We start from the raw sequence: 20,137 nt of genomic DNA on the forward strand, positions 1-20,137 counted from the left end.
GTGGGGGGGGGGGGATGGCAGAGGGAGAGAGAGAATCTCAAGCAGGCTCCAAGCCTAGTGCAGAGCTGATCTCACAACCCTGAGATCATGAATTGAGCTGAAATCAAGAATTGGATGCTTAACCAGCAGAGCCATCCAGGAGCCCTGTATCAACTACATACTACATTTTATCTATCTATTCTCCCAATGATGGATTCTTAAATGGTTTCAAACTCTTTATTACTTCAAATAATGCTTTAATAAATAATTTCATACATGCCCCCTCATAAACTATGCAAGCACTGGATCATAAGAACCTATAAGGGCTCTTATTTCCCAAAAGTCCTGCCAACATCTGACTTTCTAATTCTTGACAATTTAATAGGTATAAAGTTCCATTACTTTTTAACTAGTCTTGAATGTTTTATTCCTATAAAAGAAATATAACACTGATAATAAAACCTGAAACATATTGCAAAAATATAAACTACAGGGAAAAAACTCATAAATATTGATGCAAAATCCGGAATAAATAGCAAATAGGCTCTGACAGCACATTAAAATAATACAGCATATGCATAAGTATACAATGTATAATATTGATTCCAGAATGCAAGAATGGTTCAATATTATCCCATCAATCAAATGATCATCTCCCAAAGACTGAAATAACCATTCTATGTAAGAATGCCTGTAAAATAGGAATAGACGGATACTTAGTTAGCATTGCAAAATATATCTAGCTCAGCTCAGAAACTAGCACCCAGCTTACACGGGGAAACACTAGAAGCGTTCCCACTAAAGCCTGGAGGAAGACGAGGATGCTCACTGTCATCACAATGATTTTATTTATGCTGGAAATCCTAGGTAATGCAATTAGAAAAGAGGAAGAAAATATTGGTACAAAAATTAGAAAGGAAACAGTGAAACCATCTCTACTTGCAGATTATGTGGTTATATACCTGAAAAAAATCTAAGACAGGGTTACACAGTATTGTAGCCACTAGCCCCATGTGGTTATTGAGCATATGAAATGTGGCTAGTGTGACCTAAGAGCAAAAGCTATGATTCAATTGGAATTAATTTAAATTTAAAATAAGATAGCTACCTGTGGTAGTAGCTACTGTATTAGTACAGATCTAGCGAACAGACCAAAAAACAATACGGACACAAAATTCATATACATCAGTACCTTTCAAACATACAAAATAACAGCCAGACAGAAGATATAAAGGTAGAACAACAGCAACAAAAAAAATAAAAATAAAACACAGTTAGAACAGTAACAAAAAAATTAAACACTTAGGAATAAATCTGACAAGAAATTGAGAGACAGGTCAAGGAAATTTTAAACACAAAAAGGTAGCTGGAACTTACTATGTTCTTAGTTAGGAAATTCCACAGCATAAGATAAGATTTCTCCCTAAGTCAGTTTATAAATTTAACACGGTCTCATTAAAAATATGAACAAGTTTTTATAATGAACTAGTTAAGCTAATTCTAAATTTCATATAAAAAGTAAACAAGAAAAAATACTCTAGAAAAGCTCAGAAAGGGCTCCTGGGTGGCTTAGTCCGCTAAGCATCTACATTCAGCTCAAGTCATGGTCCCAGGGTCCTGGGATCGAGCCCCATGTCGGGCTCCCTGCTGAGTGGGGCGTCTGCTTCTCCCTCTGTCTCTGCCTGTCCCCCAGCCCAACTCATGTTCTCTCTCATTCGCTCTGCTCTCTCTCAAATAAGTAATCTTAAAAAGAAAAGAAAAGAAAAGCTCAGAAAAAGAAGAACAGGTAGTAACATTATAAGCCTTATGTAAGAAAAGTTGGCATCTCAAGCTGGTGAAGCAGAGATGAGCTGTCCAGAGGAACTATCAAATGTTAAAGGGACAACTTGATAGCCATCTAGAAAGAATAAAGTTGGATCCCACCTTATACTATATATATATATTCAAAATGAACAAAGATTTATTTTTTTAATCAAAGATTTAAACAAGAAAAATAAAACCATATAATTTCCAGAAGAAATCACAGGAGAAATTCTTTGTAACTTTGGAATGAAGAATGCGTTTCTAATTATGATCAGATCATAGACACTTAGAAGGAAAACTGATAAATAAAAACTTCTGAATGGCTCCAAACACAATAAACAAATCCAAGAGAACCAAGAACTGGGACAAACATAATTCCTATCAGACAAAGGGCTAGCTTGCCAAAGAACTCTGGAGATCGGTAAGAAAAAAATAGAGAAATGGACCAAAGATATGAACAGAGAGCTCAGCAAAAATTCAAACATCTGATAACATGTTGGTGAGAGTGTGGGGGCAAGGAGTTTCTTATTGCTGGTGGGAGTATAAATTGGTACATCCATGAGGTAAAACTTGTCAATATTAAGATCTCAAGTGCATATAACTCTTTGTATGAGTCCACTTCTGGATATATTTGCACATGCATGAAATGATACATGCACAAAGTCACTTACTGCAGCACTGCTCATAACAGCAAAAGACTGATGTCAAGCCCCCCTGCACAACAGCACTGTTTGCTTGGGTGGGGTGAAAGAGGAGGACCAGGTTCTCAGGCAACAGGAACAGGTACTTCCCTATATACCTTTATAGATGTCTGTATTTTTTGTCTTTTCTACCACATGGATGGTAGAAATACCATATGAATAGATTATCTATGCAAAACATTACATTTAAAACCGTGCAAAGAGAAAAAGGAAACACTATTTCAGCTGTTAAAAAGGATGAGTCAGCAGATTTGCTGGTGTGCAGTGTTGTCCAAAAGACATTCTTCAGGATGAAAAGGGAAAAAGCAGGTACAATATGCTCCCATTCATGTGCTTTAGAAATACACTTTCTCAAAAAAAAAAAAAAAAAAATAAAAAAAAAAGATTAAAAAACTATATAACAAAAAAAAGAAAATTTTAAATAGAAAAATATATATAAAAATCAAGAAACTTTAAAGAAAAAGATATGCACATTCTTACAGATATTAAAACACAGAATGTATTCCAGAATGCTTCTGGAAATATACACCATACTGGGATGGATGATTGCTTCTGGGGAGGGCAAACAGGAGACTGAAAGATGAACTTGACATCGTATGTCCTTTGCTACTGTCTGAATACTGTTTTTTTTACCATGTGAAGTTTAATATAAAACAAATTAGAAATTTTATATCCCCAGCCAGATCTTACCTCTAAGCTCCAGATCTGTATTTCCAACTGCTCCCCTCGCACTCACAGTCACTACAAACCCAGTGAGCGCAGACTCACGATCTTCCCTACACAACCTGTCCTCGTCCAATGCTCCTCAGCACTGTCGTCATCACCGCTCCTTCAGCAGCTCAAGCCAGAAGTGCGTGTTGTTCCCGACCCCACCCTGTGCCCTCCTCTCACAGACAATGGGCTCCTGCGTCCTGGGGATGCTCTCTGTCCGCGGCAGCCCCGTGCTCGTGGTCACTGGCAGGGCTCCTGGCCACGCATGGGCAACTCTCACTGGGCTTTGCCATGGTCATCAACAGCTCTACCCACAGCTGCTCTGCCCCCTTCTCCTATAATCTCATCATCCTGCTCCCCTGCTTCAAAGCTTTACAGCAGCTTCTGGGAAGTAACATGATCAGAGGGCCAGAATTCGCAACAGGGCCTATGTGATCTTCCCTTTCCTGGTCCTTCCTCAAGTCATTCCTGTCTCGCTATTCTCCAGCCACACCAGCCTTCTTTTAGTTCCTCCAACCCTTCTTCCTCCCTCAGGGCCTCATTTGCCAAGCTCCCTGCCTGGAAGACTATGTTCCCAGCCCCCCAATCTCTCCTGACACCTGACACCCCAGCACTAAGCTCTTCCTCTGTTAACCTCCTTTCACCCCTCCTGGTCTCAGGTTAAAGGCACCCTCTTCAGACAATCTTTGCTGACCTACCAGACTAGATCAGATCCTGTTTTATGTTGGCTTAGAACCCCTTCTTCATATAACTTACTGCAATGGTGACTAATCACAAAATAAGCTATACTTAGCCCTCTAACAGGTTTAAGGACAAGAATGTTTTGCTCATTGCTATACGCCCAGTGCCTAAAATACTACCTACAAAATAAACATTGAATGTTTAATGTTGGATGAATAAACAGGGAGCAGGACAAAACTAAAAGGAAAACCAAAGGCTATCTATCATCCACGAGAAGGGCTCATGTCAGCAGCGGCCTCCAGGAGGCAATTCTTGCCTCCGTGGCCTGGCCCCTGGCTCATTGCTAGCATCTGCCTACTCACCACACTGTCTGGGGACTGGAGCGGGTCTGGCAAGGCTGTGCTGCTATTGTAGCCCGAGGTAACACCAGAGGAGAGGCTTCCATTGGAGCTGGTACACAGGGAGTTGGACATGGCCAGCGTGTGCAGCTTTTCTTCTTCCTGAGAAGGACAGGGGGCTGTAAACCAGCTTCTGGGTATAACCTACCCTCTACCCACTCCGCCCCTGACACCACCCCTTCTCACCTCCCCAGCGCCTTCCACCTTAACCTGAAACCCTCACGCACCCCCACATGCCTACCCCAACTAAAAACCAAAGCTACCTCCTCCCAGACTCTGGCCTGGGAACTAGAGCTGGTCAGAGCAGGATGACATGTAAAAAGAGTAAGCACAGCTTAGCGCTGGTACTAGGAGTCCAACACCTTCCTCTAAATGCCACATCCTGTCTCAGAGGCAGCCCCAGCGAAGGCTGACCCAGTCTGACATCTGCCCCAGGCTCCAGGCCTACCCTGACATCACTGGCTTGCCCCACTCCCCACCCTCAGCAGCTGGGAGATGATCTGCTGGCGGATTCTCAGCTTCTCCTGCTCAGTCTGCTCCTGTAGCCGGGCCCGGGCCCGGGCAATCTCCACCTTGGCCTCCTCGCGGGCACGCTGGTATTCCTGCAGCATCAGTGCTATGTCAGAGGCGGGATGAGCAGACCGTGATGCCGACCCTGGGCTCCTGAGGAAAACCATAGGGTGGAGAGATGCCCTCTAACATTGTTGGTGGGTGGGTGACAGCCTTGGCCCGCTTGCCCCAGACCTTTCAAAACCATTCTCTCTTTGCCTACAGTTTGGTTTTACAACCCACTCTGAGGCTCAGGCCTACTGTTTTACATGGTAGGTCATAGCCACTCTGTCCACACTCTCCCATGACCTCTGTCCCCACCCTATGCCCTCCCACATCCTCTTCTTTCCCTTGTCCCATTCTCCCACAGTCACCTCCATTTGCCCACAGAAGCATGGGACCCACTCTTGGAATCTCTGGAATCACTCCTGTCAAAGGAAGCTGCAGCTTCCACTCTCCAGGCCCTCCTCCCCACAGTCCTCTCACCCCATACACAACCTGCTCTCTGTGGAGTTCTGGGTCCACCCTTACCTGGTGGTCTCCACAACATCCTTCCTCAGTTGCTGCAGGTATTCTCGGCGCCTGCTGGGTAGGTCAAGGTCCTGGGTGGGGAGATCCCTGTTGGGCAGGAAGCTCAGTTGCTTCTGGGGACCAAGGCTCCGTGTCCAGTGGAAGTTATGAAGTCGTTCAGCCCGCTCTCTCCGGAGGGTCTCAATGGTTTGTTTTTGCCTGAAACAAAATGTGATTGATTCACTGAAGATGGCCTTGAATGCCCTTCTCCATCTTAAGATCTACCTCTGATCCCTGGAAGATCCCAGAGCTTAGCAAGGGGAAAAAGGAACAGCCAGCTACTAGCCGTCCCTGATTCTCTTTCAGCCCACCTCTGGCCTTCCCCGCCAGGCTGGGGGCCCTTACCGGGCATAGAGCTCCTCCCAGGTGGACCGCACAGGCTCTTCAGCAGCAAGCGCCTCCCCTGTCCCAGTCTGCAGCACCTGCAGCAGGGCAGCTGCCTCCCCAAAGCCATGGTGCAGTTTTGCTTCTGTGAGTTCCATGCTGAGTGGGAGGTTCTGGGCCCCAACTTGCAGAGGGATCGGTTCCCTCTGGGACCACTGAGGATCCTGGCTCTGGTCATCAGGAGGTTGTAGGGGCTTCTGTCCCTGCTCTCCAGAGCTCGGATCACATCTGGTCTCCTTCACACCTAGCCCCCCAGGAGAGCCATCCTGAACCCCGGACCAATGAGTAAATTTGTTATGCACTGGGAAGTCCCTCAGGCTGTGATGCTGGGGCTCAGGGGCCATGCACACCTGGGAACTGGAGCACAGTAACACCTCAGACTGGCAGGCCTTGGTCGGGCCCAAAGTGGAACCCTGGAGCCCTGAAGTATCAGTCAACTCAGAGATAGGACGGGGGCTGAGGGGCTGGAGACCTCCCCTTGAAGATGAAAAGTCCAGAGTGGGCTGTGGCTCCACTGGAGATGCTGAACTCTCACCGCCATTTTCTGTCTTGCTCTGCCATTGACCTGCCCCCCTACTGCTCACTGGGCCACACTCCAAGGAAGCCAGGTCCTCTGACACAAAGCTATCAGCCAGCCTCTGGCTCCTGCTCCGCAGTGAGGGGGTTGGCAGTCCACTTTGGAGCAAGGTGGCGGTCTTGGGCTGAAGCTGCTGAGGCGCCTGCTCTAAGAAACAGACTTGGAGTTTCGGGCTCTGTGGAAGGCTGCCTGGGGAGCTTACCTCAAGGAATGACCTGCCATCACTCTTTTCTAAGGGACTTCTGCCCTCCCCACATGGAGCGCCCACTCTCTGGGAGTCACCTGACTCATCAGTGGTTTGAGAATGATTATCCACTGGAGGCCTGGAGGTGTCAGGGAGAAGGTCTGGGCTGGAGACAAGCTCCTGGTGGCCTTCAAGAGGACAAGCTGAGGGGGTTGTGGCTGACAAAGAGTCTGCAGGGAGCCCCAACCCCTGGGTGCTGGCACTAAGTGTGAGGATTGGGGAGGAGGCCCTGTCCACCAACAACATACCCATGGTGCTCAGGTCCTTCTCGACCTTAGGATCCCTGCGAGACTCTGCGGCACTGGGGCAGGGCTCTGGGGATTGGGAGCCAGTGAGGCTCAGGCTACCAACAACCAGGCAGGAGGGCTCCTCTGGCTGAGAGCTGGGAGGTAGGGAGGCATCAGAAGCCTGAGGGCTTACGGAAGGGAGGTTCTGCCCAAAGTGAGCTTTCTGAAACCTCAAGTGGGATGGGGGTGCCAGAAGGCTCTGGGGTCTGCAGTGGGGGCTTTCTTCCCGAAGTTCTGAAGACGCTGCCATTTTCCATGCTGTTTCCTCTGCCTCTTTCTTCTGAAGTGTCCCTGTGACATATCCCTGTCTTTGAGACATGGTGGGAATATCTGAGGCCAGCACTTCAAGGACCACATTGACCTCCTGGGGGTTGGCCTCTGGGGCCTGAAGGTGCAGAGGTGGTAAGGCCAGGTCAGTTTGGATGCCCTTGTCCATGGTGGTCTGGGTACAGCCGTCTATCATAAAAGCCTGGGTCACCTCATCTGGGGTCTCTCTCTTGATGTTCTGCTCCTTTTCGGCCACACTTGGCTGGGAGAGACTCCCCAACAGCTCCGAGGTGCTGTGCAGCAGCTGTGAGAGGTGGAGAGACAGATTATGCATACTGGTCCAGGAGACCAGACCAGAGACTGGCAGTGCACCGGTTTCTGGCTGAGCAGAGGAGATGTCGGTGGAGCTCCAGCAGAGACTACACCCCAGGGTCTGTGTGCCCTGCTCCAAGGTGCCCATCCTGGACTGTCCCACAGGACCACCCACCTCTGACGGATAAGGCAGCATAATGTCATCTACTGGACCTGCAGCACTTCCTTCAGCCAAGAGGGGCTCACGCCTCAGCCAGCCTGCTTCATCAGGGGTACCTGGGAACTGGGCTCTCTTGTCAGGACCCTTACCAGGGGTTGCTCCTTCAGGGCTGTTCAGGATGTGGACGTTCTCCCAGGCAAATGAGGAACCCCATACTTCCCAGGGCTTACGTGAACCCTGGGCATTTCCAATGCTGTGTGGGCTCGACAGGTCCCGGGCATTGGCATAGGTGCTGAGGTGGAAGTAGAGTGGGGAGTTCTGGCATTCTAGGCCATTGTCCATGCTTGAACAATGGGCCATGTTTGATGGTATCAGGCCCTGGGGTATCTGGCCACAGGACACATCCACCGCACTGCCAAACACATACTGCTTCCAGCCGATCTGCACAGGCCCTTCTGGACGAGAGGATAGGATGTAGGGATTGAGGTCACTGGAGTCATAGTGTAACGTTCCTTTGTCTGCCTTGGAGTTCCACTTTTCTGGCCTGGGCTGGCCACCTGGTCTCTCTGGACTTTCTTGCCAGCCCTCTTCTTCCAGGGTACTAGATGTCCAGCCAGTCATGAAATCAGGGGTTGGCATGCAAGAGAGAGCTGATGACCTTGGGTAAGGAGGGGTGGCAGGTTTCGGGAGCCAATAATCAGCAGTGCTATTGTCCAAGTTAGATGAGGCTTTCTGACCGCAGCTCTCACCTTCCAGAGATGTTCTCACTGCTGAATTACCTGAGAAATAGTCTGTGGGATGTGGAAACCACAATCTGTTAGGCTCCTGTGTATCTTCATCTGTGGGGGAAGGAGGCTCCACACTCATGTACAGCTCCTGAAGTGACCGGGAAGAGCTGACCTTGGAGAACTGTGGTCTGGGGGAGGACCTAGAGTGTCTGGGGCCAGAGACAACTGCAATTACAGGAAGTGAGCACCTGTTGGGGAGAGCCGGCTGCTCCCTGCCAAAGGCAGGCAGGCCAGGGCTTGGGGGTGTGGGCCACGGGGCTCCACTTTGCCCCAAAGGCATGGTGGCTGAGTCTTTGAAGCCTGATGAGAACATCTTAGATACAGAGGGCTTGGCTGCACATGCCTCCTCTCTGCCTGCATCTCTAATCTGACAGCCGTCTAAGCCACCTTCATGGGAAGGTTGAGAAGTCCTGCCCTGGGCAGGTTCTTCACCACCACCTGACTCCTGGTCTCTCTGCTGTTCTTCCTCCTCCCAGGGACCATCAGCTTGGTACCTGGAAATGTGTTTTAACTTTGCTACAAACCTGGCTTGGGGATCCAAGCCACTGTGATCTCTGGACTTAGAGGAAAGTTGTAGTTTTTCTGGAAGGCATTGCATTGCATTTCCTAAATATCCATGCTGTGCCTCCCCCAGAAGCTCACTCTCAACAGACCCTTCACTTAAATCCAGGGTGTGTGGTATCTCAGTTGTTAAAGGTGGTTCTGGCTTGGCTTGAGTCTCTCGTGCATTCTGGCCACCTCCAGGGCTGTCCCGAAACATCCTCTGTGGCTCAGAGCACATGCCTGCAGAGGAACAGGCAGCCTCAAGCTCTGTACTGGCTTTCTTCTCAGCAGCACTTTTCTCAGGATCCTCTACTGACCTTGAGCCTCCATCAGCCACTGAGTGGCTCAGTGAACTTGCCCCCCCATGAGAGGCAGAAGGGGAGCTGCCCCCTTGAGCCAAAGACAGGACAGCAGCAGAAGCAGAAGGCTCCCGAGTGCTGCTGTCTGTTGGCCCAAGATCCTTATGAATACCCTTGGGCTCAAGGCCGGGTGCCAAGAGTACTTCAGGTTCCCCGGAACAGCCCTCTCCTCTCTCATCCATTCCACAGGCTCTGGAAGGCACTATGCAGGGTGGCTGGAGAGTGTGTAGGGCAGTCTTGGAACTCCCCTTTCCCAGGTCACCATCTCTGTAACACGGTAAAGTGGAGGGTGGGGAGAAACAGGCAAGAGAAGCAATAGGTTGAGGATTACACAGATGTTGGCAAGGAGTTGTTCTGCCTTCTGGCCCCCTAGATGGACTAAGAGTCCTGCTGCTTTCAATGTTCCCTAAGAAGACAACACAATAGGAAGCTTGCTGTGGGCATCTGCCCTGGGCCTCCTCCTGAACTCCCCCAGGACCTGGGCTAGGTCTTTGATCTGGCAATGGAGTCAGCCTAGGATGACTGCCAGCACCGCAGGCTTCTGCCAGCCCACAGCCAACATTCTCCTTCCACTTCACACAGTGCTGCAAGGGAGCTTCCAGTTCAATGCTCCTCAGGGCTCTAGGCAGGATGGTACCTTCTTCTAAGCCAGTGGAAGCCTCAAGGCATTGGGAGGAGTCTTGAATACACGCTGAGAGGCTGACAGAATTCTGAACATCACAGGTCACAAGCTGACTTTCAAAATAGGTTGTTTTTCCTTCCTGTGCAGCCACTAAAAAATTACCTGAACCTCCTCCACAAGTGGTATCTAGAACTCTAGGTTCTTGATGCATTGGGCTGCGCTCCTGACCACCAGGGCGCATGGCCTCTGCAGTCTCCCACAGAGCTAACTGGCTTCCCCCATGTGGAATCATGCCAGGGTGATCATTAGGGGCCCAAGAAGATAAGGGAGCCACTACTTTCTCTGATATTTCCCTCCTGTCCTCTACAGTTGTTGAAGGAAAACTGCCCAAGCCCATAAGATCAGAAGAGGAAGGTGTTGTAGTTGCTTTTTTCTTTTTCTCTATGATTTCAGAACAAGTGTGACATACAAACTGTTCGTCGGCTCCCAGAAAATGTCTCAGTTCTCCTGCACAATGGCTTTTGCCTGGAGTTGGGGCTGCAGGGGAGGAATTCTGTGAGGGAAGTTGTGGCCCTGTTTTAGTCTCCGTTTTGGGGGGATGTTGAAAGCTATCTGCAGGGAGGGGTGTGGCCTGAGGAACTTTCCTCTCATTAGTCAACAGATGTCCTGGTTGAGCAGAGAGAGATGCCACATGAAATCCTTGTGCTTCAGCCTCATTACTGGCCCTGTCTGACACTAACTGGTCCCTTTGTGGACACTGAGACCTACTGGGGGCCCCTGAAGAACATTCAGGTCCTAATAAAGTCTCATAGTAAGGAAGAATTTTGCTTCCAGCCCCCAAGTCATGAAGCTGCTTTCCTTGGGCCTTTGCTTGACTGATCTCCTCCAACACAGCCAGGCCTGTGGACGTATGAGCACAGTGCTCTGGGTGGGACACCCCTGGCAAGGACACAGGTGCTGAGAAAGTACCACTAGGAGAACTGAGGTCCTCAGCCTCTTTCTCTGCCTTCTGCTTCACCTGCTGGCCTTGACTGTGACCCTCTTCTAGGAGGCAGCGGGCCTTCTTTTCAAGTGGGCTAGAGACCCTGTTCAGTGACCTGGTTCTTTCTGTTCCTCTTTGTATATCTGCTTCGGCTTCTGAAGCAAAACCCTCTCTGGGACTCAAGCCCATTGAGATGCTTCTGAGGTCCCCTCCTTGGTCTTGCATATCCACTGATCTGTGGCCCTCTGCCTCCAGGGGAATGCTCTCTGATACATGGGACTGACCATGAGATCCCATGGCCGTGGATATCACAGACCCACACCAAGCAGAGTGTGCCAAGGAAGAGCCCCCTCTAACATTTCCCTGAGGACTGTGGCCTTGGGGCTCTCCACTCTGATTCTGACTCCCTGCTCCAGTTACCAAGGGACTATTAGGCATTTTCAACATTGTGGGAGCCAGCGCATAGTCAACTGAAGAGATGCCTACAGTATCATGTGCATGAACACAGTCTCTTGGCAGCCTTGAAGAATTCAAGGACAAGGTACTACTCAGGTCTCCGTGAGGAACTGCAGAGGAGCCTGGCTGGCTCAGCAATGGACCAGTCTCCTGGCTATAAGATGTGCCCATACAATGCTGGCTTGGGCTGAAAAGTTTCTGAGTTGATGAGACTACTGTGTTTTGCTCCTGTAGGCTCCCTCCTCTTTGCACAGCCATTTCCTCAACTCTGCCTTGAACTTTGGGCTCCTCTTGCTTAGAACTACTTACACAATTGGCAACCTGGGTTTCCCAAAAACTTTTCATGGTTTTCAGTTCCTCAAGACTTCCCAAGCCACAGGGCTGCCCTCTGGGGCTTGCAGATGCATTCCCCACTTCGCCCTCCTTCTCAGAAGACATCTTGGGGCTCGGCTGCAATGGCAGACCACTAGCCAATCCCTTGGTTCTTGGATCAGCACACATGTCTGCAAACTCTCTACGAGCTGCACATGTCCCTACATCATCACACATGTGCCAGGAGGGTCTGTCTAAAACAGCTGGGCAAGTGTGCTCTTTTGCAAATTTAATGTCTTGTACACATTCCCTTGACTTGAAGGGGTACAAGGTGATTTTCTGGACCTGGGGACCTTTCCCAATGCTACTGTTGACCTCCATTTCTCCAGCTTCGCTATCCCTAAAGGTAACATCATCTGTCTGTTTTTGAGAAGATGGCTGATCCTTCAAAGACAGGTGGTTTCCAAAGCTGTCTGGCTTCAGGACATAGTCAGCCATCTCCTGGTCCATTCGGTCCTGGAACACAAACTCCTTACTGACTCCCAATGTGTGGGAAGCATTTGGCTGCATATTCTGCTTGGATTCAATTTCCAAGATGCCACTTTCCAGCTGCATTACACTCCTAATTAGCCTGGCCATTTCATCAGCACTGTTGACTCTTCTATTCTGCTTCTTTCCAGAAGGTTCTTCTTTGGGGCTTAACATTTCTTGTGACTTTCCAGAGCCTTTGCATTCACTCAGGTTTTTTTCCTGAGAGCATGTAACTGACTGGAATCTTTCATATGTAGTCTCTGTCTGCGGAAGCTTAAACTCTTTTGAGCTGCCTTTGGAATAGAGAGCCTTCCCAAGAAACCCAGATTCATTCTTCCTCTCACTCTTGTGGGCTGGACTCTCATCCGGGGCCATCATCTTTGGGCCACTGACTCTACGATGTACTGATCTGGACTGCAAAGAAATAGCAGTTCCCCCCAGTATCTCCTTGTCAAGGGCTAAATTGATGGTTTCATAGATGAAATCAGACTTGGCGCCAGAAGGAAACTGTCTGTTCATATCAAAGGCCTGAGTCTGCCTTAGAACTACATTGTGATCCTGCTCTTCTTCCTCATCTGCCTCAGACTCACAAATAAGGAGAGGCCTCCTAGACCTAGAATGGCTTGAGCAAACATTGCAATAGGACTGTACTGTGGCCTTTTCTCCCTCCTGAAGTGCTGAAAGACTGTGTTTATTTAAAATTCCAACTTGATTTTCAAATTCACATACTTTTGTGCTAGTAGATGAAAGAAAATGTCTGTTCTGAGCAACAAAAAAATAAACTGAATTGTGGCTTTCTTCTTCAATATTTCCAGGGTACTTCCCTCTTTCTCTGCTAACTTCCTTGGTGTTCAGATCAAATGGCCTCCCTGCTGTGACTCCCTGCTGAGATGAGGCAATCTTGGAATTCTGGTTTTGTAATAGCACTGGCAACTTATTCTTCAAATAAATATTTTGGAGAACCTGATGGTCATGGCCAAAGCCCCAGGCTTCTCTGGGGGGTGGGGAAGGCACTCTTGATTCTCTGCAAGCTGGGATCTCTAAGGCAGTTTCTGTCAGGGCATCCCGGCTTTTGGTCACATAGAATGTCTCCAAGGGAGGTGGCTGCACGGAAGACGGGAATGGATTCCAGGCAGCAGAGTGGGAGTACCGCTTCGGACCTGACGGAAATGCAAACGAAACACTTGGGTGCTTTCCGACCACTTCCCTGGAGCTCTCCTGATAGTCTACCTTCTCTTCCTGCAGGGGTGGGTAGAGACTGGGACTGAATTGCCCCTCCTGGCCTGCACTATTCTTCCTGAGATGAGCCCCGCCATGGGGCCAGTGGTTTTCTTTAGTGGCTATGGTGACATGACTGTGACAATGGCTCTTCTTGAAAAAACATTCATCAGAGGAAGTCATCAGTCGAGGTTTCCCACTACTCTGAGAAGACTCTTCCAAGCTGTTCTGCTTGACTTCACATGCTTCAGTCATGGAATTTGCTATCTTGTTCTCTGCTACAAAGACTGGTGCATTTGTAGTTCCAGAAGTCAATGATTCTATATCTGCTGAGTAAGTTCCACTATGACTCACCTCTTTCTCTCTAGCTGTAAAGAAATCTGAAGTACCTTCTAACTCTGCACTCAAACTGTCCTGTTCTTTTTCTGCTCTCAAATGCCTAATTTTGGATAAATGGATAGGAAAGTTGCTGAAATCCTGACTGCTAGATACCCCAGAACCAACTGGCAATAGAGTATCTGTTTCTTTGCCAGAAGCTTGGGTCAAGGAGGCAGAGTCTTCTTCAAGGGAGGAGAAAGTTGGCCTGGGTTCTCTTACAGCCTGCAACACAGGATGGGACAGTTCAAGGAGGTACTTTTGCTGAAGGGCGGCCCAGTCTCTCTCATGGGCACTGCCTACATGAGTGAATGAGGCAGCAGAGGCAGCCAAAACACCTGACACACTGGAGTTGTTGGATGCTTCAGAGCTGGCCTCCTGGGCTGTGTCAGGGACACCTCTGGCCTGAAAGATGCCAGCAACTCGTGGCTGAAGCAGCCTGTAAGACCCCGAGAGCGACAGCCTGGGTGTATCAGAAGCAGGGATTGTGTACACACCGCTTACACGGCAGGGCAGCTCAGCACCACCTCGGGGAAGTTTGGAGCTATAGGGCAGGAGTGTTTCTGCCCCTGATGGCTTTAATTCTTCCATATTTTGCCAGTGTCCAGGCCTCTCCCAACCATGGGGCTGAGATTCCTGGATATCTGGACTTGCACATAAAGAACCCACTATTCCTGAGGGGCTGCTGGAATTGATCTTAGAGTCACAGGAAAACCAGGAATCCATGGACAACAGAGGGCTGCCTCTTGAAAGTTGCAGGCCTTGGAGTGTGTTTGCCTGTTCAGAGGAGCTTGCTTCTACCTCTGACTCAGGCTGCTCACAGGGGGCCTGGGGCAGGGGACCAAGGTAAAATGAACTGCTCATTGGCAGGATGGCATCCAGCTTGGCTCCTGCCCTGTGGTTGATGGGACCAAGCCTGTACGTTGCCTCCTGGTCCACTGTGGGCAGATTGGAGGTCTGCAGGTGCCAGAAAGTCTCTGTGGGCATCTCATCAGCTGAACTGAAGAAAGCTTCTTCTTGCTGATCTTCCCTTAGTTCCTCCTTGGCATCAATCAGGCTATCCAGGGAAAAGCTCCTCTGGGTTTGGGTGAACAGTCCACTGTTTGAGGATGTGGTGAAGGCCCTCACAGAGGCTCTAACTCTGGCCCTACAGTGGCCATGGCCACTGGGAAGATAACTACGCCTTGGGCTGTCTGGTGGGCTTTCATACCCCTTCTCAGCCAGCGAGTCCTCAGATATTTGGCCGTCATCACTTTCAGAGTTCTCTGGCTCTGGGAGATCCTGTTCCTTCCCCTCAGGGTCCTTTGGCTTCAGCGGTTCCATTAGGGCTTTGGCATAGACACAGGAGAGAGAATCCACTGAGTAACTGCTATCTGCATCAGATAAGTCACCATCTTTATCTCTTACATGGTCCACTCTTGGGCTGAAATCTGTGAGTGAGGATGTGGAATCTCGGTCTCCCACACTGTATTGCCCCCTCAAAGGGCTGCCATGAGGCAAACAAGAGGACTTCTTGGCAATGTCTTTGACTAGAACCCTCTGCTGCCTTTTTGATGCCTGGCTTGGAGGAGGTGGTTTGGATTCCACCCAGAAAGTCTTGGCTGCCTTTCCACATCCAGATGCCTGTTTGGGTCCACGGGGATGTGAGGAAGTGCAACAGGTTCCCTTAGCAGTCTTGTGGGTCCCAAAGTTCCCTTCTTTTTGCCACCCTGCTCGTGTGTGGTCAGGGTCCGCTAGTCCCCTACCCCTCTTGGTATAGGTGGAAGGGGTGAGTGCACCTGGCTCATCCCTCGGCTTTAGCTTGTTTGCTGAATGATCCAGAGAGGCTAAGCTCTGGGACACCATTTGACAGGGCTGCTTACCCACTCTTTGAATTTCCTGGATGCTGGCAGACTCAGAATTCACAGTGAGGCAGCTGCCTGAGGCTAAGGCTCCATTCCTTGCCAAGGCCACCTTAGGAGTGCAGAGATGCCGCTTGCCTGAGGAATAGAGGGCATTTTTACTAAAGTGTCCTGTCCTTGGAGGGTATGAAGCAGCCTGGGGCAAATACTCTTCTGATGGAATTTTCTCTGATATTTGATCAGTAGGGTCAGGCATAGGAGGTAACATGGTGGAGGGATCCCGATTCAGGAAAATACTGTGGAGAAAAGGAAAACCATTTTAGAAAAATAAAAGGTCCCTATTTCCTGCTCACAGAGGGAATATAAAGTCCCACTTAGTTTACGCTAAAGGACGTTAATAACTAGACCAATGTCACTATCCCCTCTAGCCTTTGAGGTCGTAAAAAAGCTCTATAGGTACAAAAAGAAACTATGGACTACAGTTTTGGCTTCAGAGAGCCCAGGAACACTCTGTTGCTCAATTTCTTTATCTTATGAAAAGACTGAACTGAATCTGAATCTAATCATGCTTTAGGGAAAGCTTCCATTAATAGGCAGTATGAGGAACAGAGGGACAATCTAAATGACACTGCAGGAATCAAACAAGCAAATCTATAAAGTGGCATCTTCTGTAGAACTGATCCACCTTTAATAAATCAATGATATGAAGAAATAAAAATGAAACAAAGTAGTATTAAAAGGAACTTAAAAGACTTACCACATGCAGTATGTGAATCCTACTTGGATTTAATTTGAACAACTAACTGTAAATAGATATTTTTGAGGCAATTACAGAAATTTGATATGGGCCTAGGTTTTAGATTATATTGAATAACTGATCTTAATTTTGTTAGGTGAATGACAATGTGATTGTAAGAAAAGTCCTTGTATTTTAGAAATGACATGATGTCTAGGATTTGTTTTAAAAATACTTCATCAGGGGCACCTGGGTGGCTCAGTCGGTTAAGCGTCTGCCTTCAGCTCAGGTCAGGATCCCAGCATCCTGGGATCAAGCCTCATGTTGGGCTCCCTGCTCAGCGGAGAGCCTGCTTCTCCCTCTCCCTGTTGCTCTGCCTACTTGTCAAATAAATAAAATCTTAAAAATAAAAATAAAAAACAAAAATACTTCATCAGAAAAAGGACAGAAAGGAGATTAATGCAAGCATGGTAAATCTTGGTAACTGCTGAATGTGGGAGATAAGCATACTAATTTTAATAAAAAGTCTTAAAAAAAAGTCTTGCCTAGTCCTCTGAAGGCCAGAAAGGTGAGCCAACAAAACTGACAGACATGATCTGTACACATACTATGGGCAAGGCCCTGGGCTAGGCCTAGAGGATATAAAGAAGCAGACACAGTCCCCCGCTCCATCCTCACCTTGACTGAATGCAATGAGTGAAGGAGGAAAAAAATAAAACAAGGAAGATCCCAAATGGGACCTGGGAGTCAGAAAGATAGTGTTCCACTCGCTTATCAAATGGAAGGTAAGGTCAGGAAACTCACTTAAGGTGGCAGGACAGGCAGGAGGGAGAGGGAAGAAGCATGTGGGAACTGAGTCTGGTGTGAGGAGAGATGAGATGGAGCTGGTGACGGGACAAACACAAGGAGATGTATGTGGATAGCCAGGGTCTAAAAAGCAGGTGAAAAATGAGGCTGAGGGGCGCCTGGGTGTCTCAGTCGTTAAGCATCTGCCTTCAGCTCAGGTCATGATCCCAGGGTCCTGGGATCGAGGCCCCGCATAGGGCTCCCTGCTCTGCTGGGAGCCTGCTTATTCCTCCCACTCCCCCTGCTTGTGTTCCTTCTCTCGCTGGCTGTCTCTCTGTCAAATAAATAAATAAAATCTTTAAAAAAAAAAAAATATGAGGCTGAGATTCTCACTTGGAAGAGACCACCGAGGCAGCAAGAGTTGCCACTCAGAATGGGAGAAGGTAAAAGCCTGAGTCTTAGAAGATCTCACCTACAGAGAAAGAGGGGAAAGTAGTGGGGAAGGGAGGAGTAAGCAAATCTTTCCATTTCACAGACTGAGAAAGTGAGGCCCTGGGAAGTAAAGAAGGCTGCCTGAGCAACAAGGCTGTAAACCTCACCCAATGATCCCAGATGACCACTGCTGGCTGTACCTGTGTAGCTGGGGCAAGTACCGGCTGCAGAGCCTTTGGAGGCTCAAAGAACTGCAACCTGCCCGCCTGCTTCTATGTTGAGGCCCTGGGACCATGGTGTCAGTGCTGGGTACCCAGTATGGGGGCTTCTGGGCGTGGTCATCCTTGAGCCAGCACAATGCCTTGGGCTGCTCCAGTCCCTTCTGGGCCTCCAGCAGCCTCTGCTTCCTGAGGATTCTCTCTAGGTGGAAGGAGGCCTTTCTTCGCCGGATGTCCCGCTGTGCTGCCCGAAGTACGATCCTGCGTCCGAGCTGCAATCGCACCTCCCTCTTCTGGCTTCGGACCAGTGGGGGCAGCAGAGTCTCAGGATCTGCCTGAAGCCAAGCACCAGGTGGCACACAGACCTCAAGTTCTTTCTCTGCCACGTAGTCTCGCTGCTGCTGCAAGCCAGCCAGCCAGGTCTCTTTTCCGAGCAGCTGCTGCTGGTCTGGGAACCAAAGACACCCTGAGAGAAAGTCAGCACCTCCCTCCCTGCCCGTGCAGCCTAGACTCAGACACCTCTGGCTGTGGTTAGACATGAATGGAGGGAAAGTGCTGGCCAGGAGTTATGTGCCGGGATGAGGGCTACTGGGCCCCCTTACCACAGGGGAAGGGAAGGAAGCCCCCAGGCCTTAGCACATGCTGGGGCAAGCAGCAAAGCAAGGATAAATGTGCATGTGAGGAGAGAGCAGGGGGTCCATCATTGTGAGGGGCAGTAAGGAAGGTAGCTTCCTTATTCTTACTTCCAGCCCCTCATAAGACTCTCTGGTTTCTGAAAGAGGGAAGAGAACACCTAATACCAAAGATTCCATCATATCACAAAGAAAACAAAGGAGAGAATACAGAAGGATGTGGAAGCATGAAAATGAAGAGATGAGAAGGTGAAGCAGACATGGTGAGCAGTGGGCACCTACTGTCTTTAATTTGCCGGCTGATGTGTGCCTGGTCCAATTCCAGATCCTCTTTGGCTCTAATCTGTCCCGCTAGGATTCGCTGCCTCAAATCCCCCACGTAGTGCTGCTGCTGAATCTGGGCCCTGTGGGGCGCCTCTCCAGCCCTCAGTGGCTGGTGGTCCTTGTCACTCTGCTCTTCCAGTACTCTCCTATCACAGAGGGGCCGGTGTTATCCAAGGGAAATGCACACCCAGTTCAGGACAAACCAGTGGCAGTCTTAGCTCTTCTGAGAGCCCTGAATTCAACAGGGCAGAGAGGGCTTTGAACTTCTGGCAACTTGGGACACATAGGCACACTGTCACAGGCAGTTCATGATGTCACAGTGCAGGAGGGAAGAATGGTCCTTAGACTAGCATATTCTTAGACCGTGAGTTGACCAGAAATACAGGTTTATTCTGGTTAAGGGAAATGACCCGGAAAGTAAAGCAGCTTTAAAAAACACAAACATTTTAGCTAGATCAAGAAACTTTGTCCCTTAAAAAAGAATAAAAAGATCTGCTTAAAATCTGCTGGAAACAGAGTAGAACAGAAGCTCCAACAAATATTGTGGGAATGGAAACTCTCCTACATGTTCAGAGATTATGACTCCATCTCCATTTTGTGAAACAGAAACCCTCTGTGATCTGGGAGTAGGAGACAGCCAATCTAGAGGAGAGAGAATTTATATGTACAACACAACACACCTGTATTTGTGGATGGAGACCCAGAGGAGAGCTGGTCTCTCCTTGAGGGCAGTTCTCAGTGATGAGCCCAAGAATAGGGTTCAAGAGTTTTACACTCTACTGTAACCTCTCCATCCATGTCATTTGGATTTCTAAAGGAGCCAACTACATGGGCATTCTGGGTGGTGGAAGTAGGGAGTGACTGGGAGGGATTGGGATCTGCCTCGGGCTAAAAAAAAAAGCCCCAGTCTGCCCTCCCTTAGCCAGCCCTTAGCCTTCGTTCTGGTCCCAAGACACCATGCCTCTTTAAGGCCCACTTAATAACTTGACCCTAGATAGTGTGAGCAGTAGAACTCCGGGGGGTTCACCTGGCTTACATTTACTACTTTATAGAGCAGAATGAAATCACAGAGGGCATATCAAAGCAGAAGTCCATAAACGATAGCCTGTGGGCCAAATGTGGTCCACTGCCTGTTTTTGTGAATGAAGTGTTACTGGAATACTCGTTCGCTTATGTATTATCTAGGCTGCTTGAGTAGCTGCAGCAGAGACTGTATGGCCCACAAATCCTAAAATACTAAATACCTTTACAGAAAGTTTCCTGCCTCTGTCTTAGAAGAAATTGTGATTTCTTAATTCAGCCTTTAGAGGAGAGTGAAGGATGAAGGGGGGGTTGTGGGTAGGAGGTGACACAATAGCA

The 20,137-nt window shown here is 48.8% G+C and overlaps 1 protein-coding gene across 11 annotated transcripts in view; it reads right to left on the reverse strand.

Annotated features, from left to right (window-relative positions):
• Window positions 1–20,137, reverse strand: part of STARD9 (StAR related lipid transfer domain containing 9) — a 128,255-nt gene that overhangs the window by 17,924 nt on the left and 90,194 nt on the right. For all 11 annotated transcript variants that reach the window (XR_004625699.1, XM_034661077.1, XM_034661078.1 and 8 more), the window contains 6 exons: window positions 18,737–18,924; window positions 17,805–18,270; window positions 5,738–15,946; window positions 5,354–5,551; window positions 4,753–4,936; window positions 4,238–4,375 (listed from right to left, as the gene is read on the reverse strand). Coding sequence is in view for 10 of the 11 variants with exons in the window: in XM_034661077.1 (XP_034516968.1) it covers window positions 4,238–4,375; window positions 4,753–4,936; window positions 5,354–5,551; window positions 5,738–15,946; window positions 17,805–18,270; window positions 18,737–18,924 (11,383 nt within the window). In the remaining variant the exon portion in view is untranslated. The remainder of the gene's footprint in view (window positions 1–4,237; window positions 4,376–4,752; window positions 4,937–5,353; window positions 5,552–5,737; window positions 15,947–17,804; window positions 18,271–18,736; window positions 18,925–20,137) is intronic.

Source organism: Ailuropoda melanoleuca, chromosome 5 (genome assembly GCF_002007445.2).
Source record: "Ailuropoda melanoleuca isolate Jingjing chromosome 5, ASM200744v2, whole genome shotgun sequence".
Lineage (NCBI taxonomy): Eukaryota > Metazoa > Chordata > Mammalia > Carnivora > Ursidae > Ailuropoda > Ailuropoda melanoleuca.